The sequence below is a fragment of the Gekko japonicus genome, unplaced genomic scaffold, assembly GCF_001447785.1.
Source record: "Gekko japonicus isolate JY-2015 unplaced genomic scaffold, Gekko_japonicus_V1.1 scaffold1447, whole genome shotgun sequence".
Taxonomy (NCBI): Eukaryota; Metazoa; Chordata; class Lepidosauria; order Squamata; family Gekkonidae; genus Gekko; species Gekko japonicus.
Genome location: NW_015176015.1, coordinates 435,044 through 448,935, shown reverse-complemented (window position 1 = coordinate 448,935; position 13,892 = coordinate 435,044). Strand labels below are relative to the sequence as shown.

At 47.0% G+C, this 13,892-nt stretch overlaps 1 protein-coding gene across 1 annotated transcript in view; it reads left to right on the top strand.

Annotated features, from left to right (window-relative positions):
* Positions 1-13,892, top strand: part of CAMK2A (calcium/calmodulin-dependent protein kinase II alpha) — a 186,853-nt gene that overhangs the window by 18,516 nt on the left and 154,445 nt on the right. Inside the window, exon 2 of the mRNA XM_015426573.1 lies at positions 10,473-10,567. Coding sequence (XP_015282059.1) covers positions 10,473-10,567 — 95 coding nt within the window. The remainder of the gene's footprint in view (positions 1-10,472; positions 10,568-13,892) is intronic.

Here is a 13,892-nt window from a genome sequence, read left to right as displayed (position 1 = left end):
TGTCTTCCTTCCCTCCATCATTCATTCCTTCCTTCCTTACTTTCTGGCGTCCTTCCTTCCTTCCTCCTGGTGCTTCTTTGACAGTATTAGAAAAATGTATCTATTGTTCAGAATTAGATATAATCATAACAAGAATATGTACAATATCACACCAGAGGTATAGTATCTCTGTATATTCGAAATATGAGGCCAATATACGTCTAAATCCCATAATGTCTGAAAAGTGGTTTGTTCCTTCTCCTGTTAACATTGTGGCATTTATTTTAATCATCACCCCAGAATCCTGAGTAGGAACTTTATTTCATGAAAGAAGCCCATTCCAGGTAATGGGTATAACCTTACCTATATAATATGGGTAGACTTGTGGTGAATGAAGTTTGCATTTATAAACTGGGTGAAGAATAGGCCCAGCTTTGCTGTTTGAAAAGCAGGTTGGTATAGTGGCCAAGAGTGCCTTCTATCGGCTGCATTTGGTTCACAAGCTCTCTAATTTCTTAGACTCAGCTGACCCTGGAATGATAATCGATGGTTTTGTAACCTTGTAGTTAGAGTACTGTAATATGCTTTACATTGTTTTGACCTACCATTAAATATTTGTGGGCACAATAGGGTTGTTAAGTCCTTATTTTCTGCCAGCAGGGGGCTCCAGCCCACTCCCCTGGATCTTCATGTGTGCCATGATGACATCACCTGGAAGTGACATCATCATGCTAGGCATGTCATGCAGGTTATGCTCTAGCACAGGGGTGTCAAACCTGCAGTCCATGGGCCGGAACTGGCTCATCCAGGCTTTTAATCTCACCCGGGAGTGGTGGTCTCTTCTCTCCCCCCTTGCCTGCCCAACCTCACTGTTCTCAGCTTGAGTTTTGTGGAAGTATAAAAAGCCAACGGTGGGGCTGCCTCTGAGAGCAGGAAGCAGAGGATAGGGCAGCCTCTGAGCAGACAGCTCAGGGCGGGGCTGCCAAACTTCCCAGCCACCACTCCAAGCCTTCGTAGTCCTCATCACAGGTAGGAGCGGGGGAGGGGGGGCTGGTCCTTCTGCTGTGATATTTGTGCTTCTTTTTTATTTTAAAACTGGCATTGCAAAATCCCATAATCCCTCCACCTTTCCAGTTTAGGCAGGCATGTTTTAAGGGTGTGTGGAGGGGAAGGTTTGGGACAAGCCAGGGTTAAAATATAGAGTTTTGCAAACTCAAGGGTCTCCCGTTTTGCAGAGAAAGACTAGTTTTAACACACACACACACACCCTGCTAATGTGGAGCTCCAATGGAATAATAGCAGAAAAAGTGCTGAAGAGGACACCCAAATTATTATCTCAAACCACCCTTTAACCCCCCCTCCCCAAGACCCTGGAGAGCCATTGCCACTGAGTAGACCAGGGGTGGAGGGAGAAGCTTGCAATGCTCAGCCATTTCATGTTCTTCCTGTGAGTCCTAGACTGAGACCATTTATATTTGTAGCTTATATTTTTAAGTGTGTGGGGGGGAGGGAGGTTTGGGACCAGCCAGGGTTAAAATATAGAGTTGTACAAACTCAAGGGACTCCAGTTTTGCAGAGAAATATTAGCTTTAACACACACACCGTCCTAATGTGGAGCTCCAAAGAAATAATTGCAGAACAAATGCTGAGAAGGACACCCAAAATTATTATCTCAAACCACCCTGTAAACCCCCCCACCAGATCCTGGAGAGCCACTGACACGCCAAGTAGGCCTGGGCGGGAGAGAGATGCTTCCAATGCTCAGCTGTTTCATGTTCTTCCCCTGGGTCCTAGGCTCAGACCATTTATATTTATATATCTCTGCTACCTGGCATTACATTTTATGACACACATGGCCCAGGCGGATAAAGTCCAATGTATGTCAAATTCGGCCCTCATAAGAAATGAGTTCGACACTCCTGCTCTAGCATTTAGCCAAAAATTCTATGGTCACCCCACTACCCACATCAGGGAGATAGCAACCCTAGAGCACAACGAGCTAGAAGATTGGCAAATGGAGTGAGCAGGACTGCCTATAGAATTTAAATAAATAAATAAATAAATACCCAATTTCCCCCCCTCCTCTAAGTATCAATGAGAGGTAATTCCTGCATTATGTTCATTTGCAGCTCTTTCCTTGTGCTACAAAGCAAAGCACACTTCATGAGGCTCTGATAATCAAAAACCAAGTTGTTTTAGAGATAGGGACCTCACTACTCTCTGTAGATAAGTGTACCTGCTTGGTTCAAGGCAGAAGAAGATGCTGTTTTGGTTTTCTGATCACTCAAAGGAGAAAATGGAGCATAACTTCAGTTTTTTAACTTAAAGTTTAATGATACATTCAGGGACCAGTGGAGTCTTGGCATCTAAAAAGCTGTCATGCTTTGAATGTCATGCCCCCCCCCCCCCCTGGGGCCACCCCCCAGGAGGCACATTCCACTGAGCTTACCTCTGCTGCTTGGAAAACATCATGGATATTCTCAGGCAAGGTTTAAAGTGTTTGTTTCCACAGACTTGCTCCTTCATACAGTAATGCTATCTCAAGCTGTCTGGCTAATGCACAGTATTCTAGCCTAATAATTCTATGAAACGCTTCAGTGCGGGCTTTTTAAAAAGCAGCAGCTCCACCAAAGAAAAAGTGGGGAGGATTAGAATGGTCACAACAGTTAGGCTCACAGTGTGATGCAAAGTGGAAGGCCTTCTGTCCCTCCACAACTGCAAAATCTATGGAACATTTTACCAGCACTGGGCTTAACAATAACATTTTGATTTATTTTGTCTAAGATACAAAATAAAGAAAGAAAAATATTCACATTTCCATGTGTGTGTGTGTGTTAAGTGCCATCAAGTCGCTTCTCTAAAATGTGCTTTCTTTAGCAGCCATTCTTAGGTCTTGCAAACCTCAGCCATGACTTCTTTTATTGAGTTAATCCATCTCATCTTGGGTCTTCCGCTTTTTCTGCTGCCTTCTACTTTTCCTAGCATTATTGCAGTACGCAGTAACAGTACGCAGTAGGCCTTGATACCTGCCAACTAAACTGGTGAATCTGTGGCTCGAGTCGAGTGCGGCCGATGAAGATCACTGGGTGTAGAAATGGCCGGGCAGGGAATTCCAGTGCTCCTGGGGAGGGGAAGGTATAGCGGTGGGACCAGGCGGAGATGGATGGAAGGGGGCAGAGAAATGGAGAAGCTCGGCCACCTTCCAGCCTGTGTCCCATCCCAAAGGTGGCAGGTAGCAGGGCAAAGATAAAAAACTCCTCTCCGACATTAGTGCTGTGCAACGCCAGGTCCATAAATAATAAGACCTCAGTCCTGCGGGACTTCCTGCCGGAGCAGGATGTGGACCTGGTGTGCATGACCAAGACTTGGGTACGAAATGGGGAGACGGACGCCCTCTCCCTCCTGGGTTCTCAGTCCTTCACCAATCTCGGACTATGGGGCGGGGGAAGGAGTGGTTCTATTCATTCAGGAGGCTTACTCCTTCAGGGTGCTCCCAACAGCAAGGATCACAGGCATGGAGTGCGCCGGCTTTGTGTGGGAAGCCTGGGAGAGTTTGGCTGTCTGGCTAGTGTACCGTCTGCCCACTGCACCGGTGGACAGCCTGCCATCTCTGGTGGAGGCCGTGTTGGGCTGGGCTGTTAGTCTTGGGTGATTTCAACGTTCATGCCGATGATGCGGCCTCCTCTCAGGTGGTGGACCTGGCATCGTCCATGGTGGCGCTGGGACTCTCCCAATTTGTAACAGCCTCCACTCATCAGGCTGGTCACATGCTTGATTTGATCTTCGCAGTGGGGGTTACAGTGGACAGGATTACTGCGACAGCAGTTCCATGGTCGGACCACCATGCCCTGAGGGCCCGAGTGAATTTGTCACCTCAACCCTGTTTGGATGGCGAGTGGATTTTGGCTTGACCGCAGAGCCAAATGGACCCATTGCAGCTTCAGATGGCTCTTCAGGATCTGTTGCCCCCTGACAGCTCGTTGGATGAGCTGGTCGAGGACTGGCATAGCTGACTCTCAGCAGCCATTGACAAGATCGCTCCCAGATGCCCTCTGCGCCCTTGCTCAAAGCTAGCTCCTTGGTATACCCAGGAGCTGAGGCTGATGAAACGAAGGCTCAGACAGCTAGAGAGACAGTGGCCAGCGGGTTCGCGACAAGGTGTCAAGAGCATCCTTAACTACCCTGCTGCAGAGCAGACAAAATACTAGGGAATTGGACATAGGCTGTGAGGCTTTTGCAAGCTATTTTGCAGATAAAGTCTTGCTTCTCCGCCGCAAACTCCCGGCCACATTTGAGACAGTGAGTGAACTCGAGGCTCCATGCACGTCTTCTGGTCCCATTGTGGATTATTTTGGTCCACTCAGTCTAGAGGAAGTAGACAGACTGATCTCAACGGTATGCCCAACCATATGCAGCCTTGATCCGTTCCCCTCCTGGCTAATTAAAGCTGACCATGAGGGGTTTTGAGGCACCCTTCGGGACATTATCAACAGGTCCCTCTCTGAGGGTTTGTTCCCAGGGGCTCTCAAGGAAGCGATGGTCTGCCCTCTCTTAAAAAATCCATCCTTGGACCCGGCTGAATTGGTCAACTATCGGCCAGTCTCCAATTTGCCCTATTTGGGCAAATTAATAGAGAGGGTGGTGGCGATACAGTTGCAGAGCTTTCTGGATGACACTTCCACACTGGATCCCTTCCAGTCTGGCTTCCGCCCAGGTCACGGGACGGAGACAGCACTGGTCGCCCTCACGGATGACCTCCAGAGGCATCTGGATTGGGGCGGGAGAGCGGTGCTGCTGTTGTTGGATCTGTTGGCAGCGTTCGACATGGTCAGTCATCAGCTGCTCACCCACTGTCTCACCAATGTGGGGATTCGGGGGCTGGCCTTGCAATGGCTTGTCTCCTTTCTCCAGGGTCAGGAACAAAATGTGGCACTTGGGGAGAAGCTGTCCCAAAGGCACCCACTAGTTTGTGGAGTGCCCCAAGGGGCAGTGCTCTCCCCAATGCTATTTAACATCTATATGCGCCTCTTTGCCCCAATTGCCTGGAGGCATGGGCTAGGGTGTCACCAATATGCTGATGACACCCAGCTCTATCTGTTGTTGGGCGGTCAGTCTGGCTCTACCCCGGAAGATCTGGACTGGGCGTTGCAGGATGTGGAGGGACGGCTTAGGCTGAGCCGACTGAAATTGAATCTGATGAAGACGGAGGTCCTATGCCTGAATCGGAGTGGCTCAGTTAGGCACCCTACTTCCGGCCTTCAGTGGGGCACCGTTGGTGCCTGGGAGTGCTCCTGGATGCTTCCAAGACAATGGAGGCCCAGGTAGCAGCCACTGCCAAGACAGCCTTTTACCATCTCTGGCTGATTAGGCACTTGGCCCCCTTCCTTGAACGCAATGATCTGGCCTCAGTGATCCATGCTATGGTCACCTCGAGGTTGGACTACTCTCTACATGGGGCTGCCCTTGGGGCAACTCCGGAAGCTGCAGCTGGTGCAAAACGCTGCGACCAGGCTGTTGATGGCCTCCCTATGCGGGAGTACATCCAGCCTGTGCTAAAGTTGTTGCACTGGCTACCAATAATGTTCCAGATTTGCTTCAAGGTGCTGGTTTTGACCATTAAATCCCTTAATGGCCAGGGGCCTGCCTACCTGAGAGACTGCCCTTTCTCGTATGTTCCCCAGAGAGCACTGCAATCTGGAACACAAAACTGCCTGGCCCCCCCTGGGCCAAGGGACACCAGGCTGGTGGCAACTAGGACCAGGGCGTTCTCCCTGGTGGCACCAATGCTCTGGAACGAGCTCCCTAGTGAGATCAGGGCTCTGCAGGACCTCCAGCAATTCCACAGAGCCGTGAAAATAGAGCTGTTTTGTCCGGCGTTCCAGTAATAATTGATTCTATCGGTCATGCCACACTTGCACTGTATTATATGATGCCGTTGTATTTAAATAGTTTAATTGTATTTATTGGAATTTTATTGGAATTTTATTGGAATTTTATGGAATTGTATTTTATGTTGTATTTTTCTGGTTTTAAAATTGTATGCTGGTTTTAAAATGCTATGTAAGCCGCCCTGAGCCGCTTCGGCGGGAGGGCGGGTTAGAAATGTAATTAATAATTTTTAAAAATTGTCTTTTCCTGTGACTCTTGTCTTCTAATAATGTGGCCAAAGTATGATAGCCTCAGTTTAGTCATTTTATCTTCCAGGGAGAGTTCAGGCTTGATTTGGTCTAAAACCCACTTATTTGTCTTTTTTGGCAGTCCATGGTATCCGTAAAACTCTCCTCCAACACCACATTTCAAAGGAATCTACCTTCTTCCAGTTAACTTTCTTAATTGTTCAACTTTCACACCCATACTTTGTAACAGGGAATACTAAGGCATGAATTCACTTGTTTCTGGTCACCATAGTGGCATCCCTTAAATCTTTTCTAGCTCTATTAAGGCTGCCCTTCCCAGTCTCAGTCTCCTCCTGATTTCTTGGTTGCAGTTTCCCTTTGGGTTGATGATGGAGCCAAGGGATAGAAAATCTTGAACAAATTTCAGTTTCTTCTTCATCAACCTTAAAGTTGCATAATTCCCCGGTAGTCATTACTTTTGTTTTCTTGATTTTCAGCTGTAATCCTGCTTAGGAGCTTTCTGCTTTAACCTTCATCAGTAGCCATTTCAAGTCTTCACTGTTTTCCACCAGAAATGTGGTGTCATTTGTGTATCTCAAATTGTTAATGTTCCTTCCACCAATTTTCACTCCACCTTCATCTAAATCTGATCCAGCTTTCCTTATGATGTGTTCTGCATACAGGTTTAAGAGATAGGGAGATAAAAGACATTCTTGTTTGACACCTTTGCCAATCGGAAACCATTCTGTTTCTCCATATTCTGTCCTAACAGTGGCCTTTTGTCTGGAGTATAGATTGCACATCAAAACAGTCAGATGTTGTGGCATACCCATTTCCTTTAAAGCTAACCATTGTTTTTCATGATCTCTGAAATACAAGCTGATTTACTTCTGAAAGTCTCTCATATGCTCCAGTAACATTTCTTTACCTGGGTGGCATCTAGGGCATTTTATCTGTCTGAAGTCCCTCCTTGCCTCAATCCCCACCAGCCCCAGGCTCCACCTCTCAAATTTCTAGGAATTTCCCAACCTGGAGTTGGCATCCCTATCTCCTTCCCACCCAACAGACAAACCTACCTTTATCTACCCCTCTGTCTTCAGCTTTCTGTCTCCTTTCCCCCTGCAGCTTCTACTGAGGAAAACAATGGTCTTTCTCCACAGTGGGGACTAAAGCAGTGTACATTATTCACTCCTCCTTTTTATCCACACAACAACCCTATGAGGTAGGTTAGGCTGAGAGTATGTGACTAGTCCAAAACCACCCAGTGAGTTTTCACAGCAAGATGGGGATCTAAACCTGGGTCTTGCAAACCCTACTCTGAATCTCTGACCATTATACTACACTGACTTTCATAGGGTGGCTGCTGTTGAGCAGCAGCCAGGCCTAGTTGAATCTTGCAAGTCAGGTGATATCAAGTCACCCAGAGGGTACTGCTAGGGCTAGGTTTGCCAGCCTCCAGGTGGGACCCCCAGAATGACAACTGAACTCCAAACAACAGAGATCTGTCTCCCTGGAGAAAATGGGTGGCCTCTGTGGCATTATATCCAGCTGAGGCCTCTCCCCTCCCCAAACTCTGCACCACAGAATCTACAGGAATTTCCCAACCTGGAGCAGGCAATTCTAGTCCCAGGCCTGGCTCCAAAATAGGCCTGGAAAGTGTCCTGCCCCCTCCCCCTGCCTTTTTAACCCACCCTGCCTGCTATTTAGCCATTCATACTGCAGGAGGAATCCTCCCCAATCCCAGCTCCAGTTCTGCTTTTGTTTTCTGCCCTCTTCCCCCACTCATCATCTCTCTTTGTGTCTGCTTCTGTCTTTCTGGCTATCAGTCAGTCTATCTCTCACTGTCAATATGGCGGGGCCTGGAGTATATCCCTGCGGCAGCCATTTCAAAAGGTATTGGGGGGAATTCAACCCTCTCCAAGGTGTTTTTTTTTAGTTTTTGGATTTTTTTCACAGACCCATAGAATTCCCTGAATCTGTAGAAAAACTGTTGGGGGAGAGTGTGCCCTAGTGTGCCCCAGTTTGTGGAAATAAGTATTCACATGGAGAGGGGACTGTTAAGAATTAGATACATAGATAGATTTACATAGGTCCCAGTCACACGGAGGGTTTTGGCCCGGGAGAGGGACGGATCGGGGGCACAGCAAACAGGCGCGATCTCACCGCAACATCTTGGAAGCGGCGTGCACCTGTCCCCAATCCGTCCCTACCCCCGAAAACCCGCAGCAAAAAAGAACCACTGACAGAGGTGGTCTTACCTGAACGGCTGCGGCAAGCGCGGCCGTGGGATCGCCAGCGCATCCTTCTACCGGCGCATCCCCAGCTCCTGGCCGAACTGCGCATGCACACGCATGCACAGCCGGCTGCCTCGGTCTCTGACTGTGGCTTCCTCCCCGGCATCTGATCGTGCCGGGGAGCAATGGCGCTGCGGCTCAGGGGATCCATGTGATCCCGCCGCAGCGTGTCTATTTTGGTGCGGCTTCCAAAAGTCGCACTTTGGCCACACATTTTCTCCCCCGTGTGGCAGGGGCCATAATTCAGTATTGGGTTTGTTTGTTTTTTAAAAAGCTCTGAGTTCATACAACAGTGGTAGCTGTTGGTTCAGTCTATAACCTAGTCAGATCAGATGTCCAGTGTTTACTGTGGCTAAGCAGCAGAGCAGAAAATTCTGTAGCAAGTTCAACAATAAAAAGGGAGGCTTATACAAAAATCACACTGATGTTTATCTTTCCTTCATTAAAATGCACTAGTATTGGCAAATGATACCATTTGTTCTAGGAACACTTGATGAGACAGAAGGTTCTTAATGCTTTCCACCAATGGAAAAAAGTCACCGTTCAGGAAAAGGCTGTGAAAAATTGGAAGAGGAACATACCAAATGTTTGACTAAAGGAAACAAACTGTCACTTTCTGTTATAGGACCTTTTTCTCGCTTGCACTCCTACTGCTGTTTCTCCTGCAAATGTCCTTTCAAGTGGGAATCCTTCTCTGGCTGTATCTAATCCTGACCATTTCCGTTTGAGAGATACACCTTATGTTTCCAGTCAAAACACTTATTATTTCACACTTCATCCTCAAAACATTGGGCTAGAGAATGTGGGATATTCAGATTCAAATTCCCACTCAGACATGAAGCAGATTGGGTTCACATGACAACCCTACAAGAAGCTCTAGGCTGAGAGGCAGTGGCTTGCCTCGTGCACCTCAGGGGGTTATTACGTGCATAAAACGGGCGGCTCTCACAGTGTGCTGCTCTGAGTTTCTTTTGGGATGGGTGGGAAGTGCATCTTATCTCTATAGTAACCAGTTCTCCTGATGGCTCCATCTCTTTGTTAATATGAATCAAAGTGATTAATAAACACTTGACTCCAGTTTGAGGGAGGCATTATGTTGAAGGTAGAGTTGAAGCAAAGTGTTGGCTATGGAATGGGGCTCTTGCCGACCTAGCAGTTCGAAAGCAAGAAATTGCAAGTAGATAAATAGGGACCACTTCGGTGGGAAGGTAACAGTGTTCCGTGCGCCTTGGTGTTTAGTCATGCCAGCCACATGACCACGGAAACGTCTTCGGACAGCGTTGGCTCTTTGGCTTTGAAACAGAGATGAGCACTGCAACCCTAGAGTCGGATTCGACTGGCTTTCGAGCAAGGGAACCTTTACCTTTTTATGGAATGGGGAGGAGATGGTGCAGCAAGGGAGATGGGGGGGGGGAAGCTGTACCCATGAGAGAAATGAGATGGGAATGACCTGCAACCCCTCTTGCCCGCCCCCAGTCCTTTGTGTGGAATTTCACAGGCCATATAGTCACACTGGTCCTTTTTGCATTTGCCTGCTACTCTGGATTTTCTCAGTGTTCAAGTCGAGGCAATTTAAGTCCATTGCAAAACAGCATCCAAATAACCCGGGGCAACAGCAGGTTGAAACTGGGCTAACCACTGAAGGGAGCAGTGTTCCCTCTAAGCTGAGTTAGTGTGAGCTAGCTCAGTTTTTTTAAGCCTCCGGCTCACACATTTTTGTCCTTGCTTAGGAAGGGTGGCTCCAGAGCACACTAATTTATGCAGGAGCCAAATCACTCGCTCACAACTTTAATGCCAGTCGCTCACAAAGTAGAATTTTTGCTCACAAGGCTCCATAGCTTAGAGGGATTATTGGAAGGGAGGTAATGTAATGCAGAAGGGGGGGGGGGACCCAGAATAAAAAGAAGGCTGAACTCAATTTTAATGTAGAATTGCTTGGAGAACACTGCAGTGAACATGGGGTGCAGAAAGGGTCACTAAATGCATTCATTCTGAACCTTCCCACTTTTTAACATATTAGAAAGTGCTATGTGGCTTTCTTCAGCATAAATTTTTCAAATTTTTCCCCCTTTCTCTCCTCCAGAGGAGCTTTCTCAATTGTCAGGAGGTGTGTGAAGGTGTTATCGGGACAAGAGTATGCTGCCAAGATAATAAACACCAAGAAACTCTCAGCTCGAGGTAGGTGCTCTCTGGGCTTACAGTACTACACAATATTAGGAAGGAGTCCTTTGGCCTAGACCTCTTCGCTACCCTGACCAGCATGTAATATAAACACTACTGTCTTATTTGCTTTGGGTGTTGCTCTTGTGATAATTAATACAGGACATACTGCAGGCTGCGGAAGGTCGGTAGTTCAGCAGTTCGAGACCCAAGTGTGCCCATGACGGAGTGAGCTCCCATCTCTAGTTCCAGCTCCTGCCAACCTAGCAGTTCGACAGCAAGAAATTGCAAGTAGATAAATAGGTACCACTTCAGTGGGAAGGTAACAGCGTTCCATGCGCCTTGGTGTTTAGTCATGCAGGCCACATGACCACGGAAACGTCTTCGGACAGCGCTGGCTCTTCGGCTTTGAAACGGAGATGAGCACCGCAACCCTAGAGTCGGATTCGACTGGCTTTCGAGCAAGGGAACCTTTACCTTTTAGAATCATTACAACTCCTATATGCTGAGGAGTATTTCTCCTTCATTATACAGAGCAAAGTTTCTTCTAGAGCAAGCCTTGTCATTTTAGGGGAAGGAGGTCACAGGATCCAACACAATGTTATCCACTTTACATAATGTTGGGCAGGGGAAAGAACAGCCCTAGCTAGGGGATAATGAGCCACTTGGGAACTTATTTTTTTTCTTTCCGGCAGGGGTGGGTGATCCAAAAAGCACACATATAATTGAGAGCCAAAATTCATACCAACATTGGTCCTTGTCCCAGAACCTCCTACAACCCCACAGAACTCCCAGGATGGCTGCTTGTCTTCTGCTGGCTCTTTCTGTTTGCCCCTATTTCCATATCTCTTTCTTATCTCCCTGGATCATCAGGATATCATGGACAGTTGCTTATCTATTTGGAAAATTTATATGCACCTCTCCTGGGAATCTGCCTAAGGCAGCTTACAAAGTAAAACACAATAAAAACATAAATATCACAAAAACATTAACTAATAGCAGGCATTAAAAAAACAGCCAAAACATTTAAAAACAAAAAAATGCAGAGCAGCATAAAATGAGTCTTGAACATTTCTCAGGTTTGAAAGAAAGATTATAAAACAATGTTTTTAAAAATCAACCCCTTAATCAAAAGCCTAGGTAAACAGAAATGTTGATTATATGGTTCTCTGTATGCCACAACAAAGTTGGAGAAAATAAGCCAGGGTGAAAATAAGACAATGGCAAGTCTCCATATTGAACAGTCTACTTCCTGAGCTACTTGAGAGCTCATTACCAAGCCACAATCTGACCACTCATGTTAGAATGTGTATTATAAAATTACTTCTTTTTCTTCTCTCTCTCCCACAGTTAAATGATTGCTATCCCCATTGCACAAAATGGAGAATCAAGCCTGAGACAGTAGCCTGACAATTTTTTTTCACTTGGGCCCATAATGGAGTTAAGATATGAATGTCCATGAACAGAATATCAGTCACTCACTCACACTATCAGCCCTTTGACTTCTTGCTAAAAAGGAGACAAGAAAACATCAAGCTTGTGTAAGATAAACACAGGTCTGCATTTAAGACTACTGTTGACTCGCTCTGTGTAGGCTACCCTTGAGGTTGACCTGGAAACACCAACTGGTCAAGAATGCAGTGGTGTGGGTACTTATGGGGACACTGATGGCAGCAAATATTCAAGCTGTGGTCCACCAGCTGCACTGGCTCCCAGTTGAATACCAGATCAAATTCAGGATTATGGTATTGACCTTTAAAGCTCTAAACGGTCTGGGACCAACGTATCTGAGGGGCCATCTCTCCTGATAGGTCCCTCAAAGGGTGCTTTTCTCAGATGGTAACAACTTGCTGGTGATCCCTGGCTTAAAGGCCATCCAGCTATCTGCAACCAGGGCCAAAGCCTTTTCAGCCCTGGCCCAAAGCTAGAGGAACACTCTTTACCCGGTAGAATGCTCTGTCCAATGAGATCCAGGCCCTGTGAGACTTGAAACAATTTCACAGGGCCTTCAAGAAAGAGCCACCAGGTACATGGTCAAGGATGAGTGACAGCTTCCCACTTTGGACCATCTCCTGAACTGCCTTTTATTGTGCCATCTAGTGAGGAATGAATATTATGACAGTTGTGACTTTTGGGATTGTTGATTTTTACTTAAGTTATATTTACTTGTGATGTTGATTTTAAATGTTGTGACCCGTCCTGAGCCCTACTGTATAGGAAAGTCCAATTTAATAAATAAGTAAAGAGACAGAATTCACTATCCAGTTCTTCAACAGGCATATGTAATTCTTTTTTTTTGACTTTGAATAGCTTTATTGTGTCAGCCAACAACTCAGAACGCACCGGGCCTTTCATAAAAGGTTGAGAATATCAGGATGGTCATATACTTTGCTTTTTTCCAGGGCCGTGTTAATACAGTTATACTCTGTCTTGCCACAAGCAAATAAGTGATCTGTTAAGGAGTTATCCTTTGGGTAATACCGACAGGGGACCATTGGTGTGGTGGGGGGCACAGCCCCGTAGTCGCTGGAGGTTGTTTTATACAGCAGCAGCTGGGGCCTGGTCAGGCAAGTGTTGGTGGTGAGCGTGGCCGCGTTCAGCATGCAGGAGAAGACGGGGTTGCCAGGGCTGGTGCAAGGCAGGTGCTGGAAAGAGGCCACTTTCTCTGCGCTGCCAGGCCTGGGCTGAGCATCCATGGCCTCTTCCTGCTGGCAAGAAAGAGAGCGAGACAGACAGACAGACAGGCGATGAGATGAGGACACATCAAGGGGGGCCATCCACATCCAGAATCAAGCCTGAGACAGTAGCCTGACAATTTTTTTTCACTTGGGCCCATAATGGAGTTAAGATGTGAATGTCCATGGACAGAATATCAGTCACTCACTCACACTACCTCTATCAGTCCTTTGATTTCTTGCTAAAAAGGAGACAAGAAAACATCAAGCTTGTGTAAGATAAACACAGGTCTGCATTTAAGACTACTGTTGACTCGCTCTGTGTAGGCTACCCTTGAGGTTGACCTGGAAACACCAACTGGTCAAGAATGCAGTGGTGTGGGTACTTATGGGGACACTGATGACAGCAAATATTCAAGCTGTGGTCCACCAGCTGCACTGGCTCCCAGTTGAATACCAGATCAAATTCAGGGTTATGGTATTGACCTTTAAAGCTCTAAACGGTCTGGGACCAACGTATCTGAGGGGCCATCTCTCCTGATAGGTCCCTCAAAGGGTGCTTTTCTCAGATGGTAACAACTTGCTGGTGATCCCTGGCTTAAAGGCCATCCAGCTATCTGCAACCAGGGCCAAAGCCTTTTCAGCCCTGGCCCAAAGCTAGAGGAACA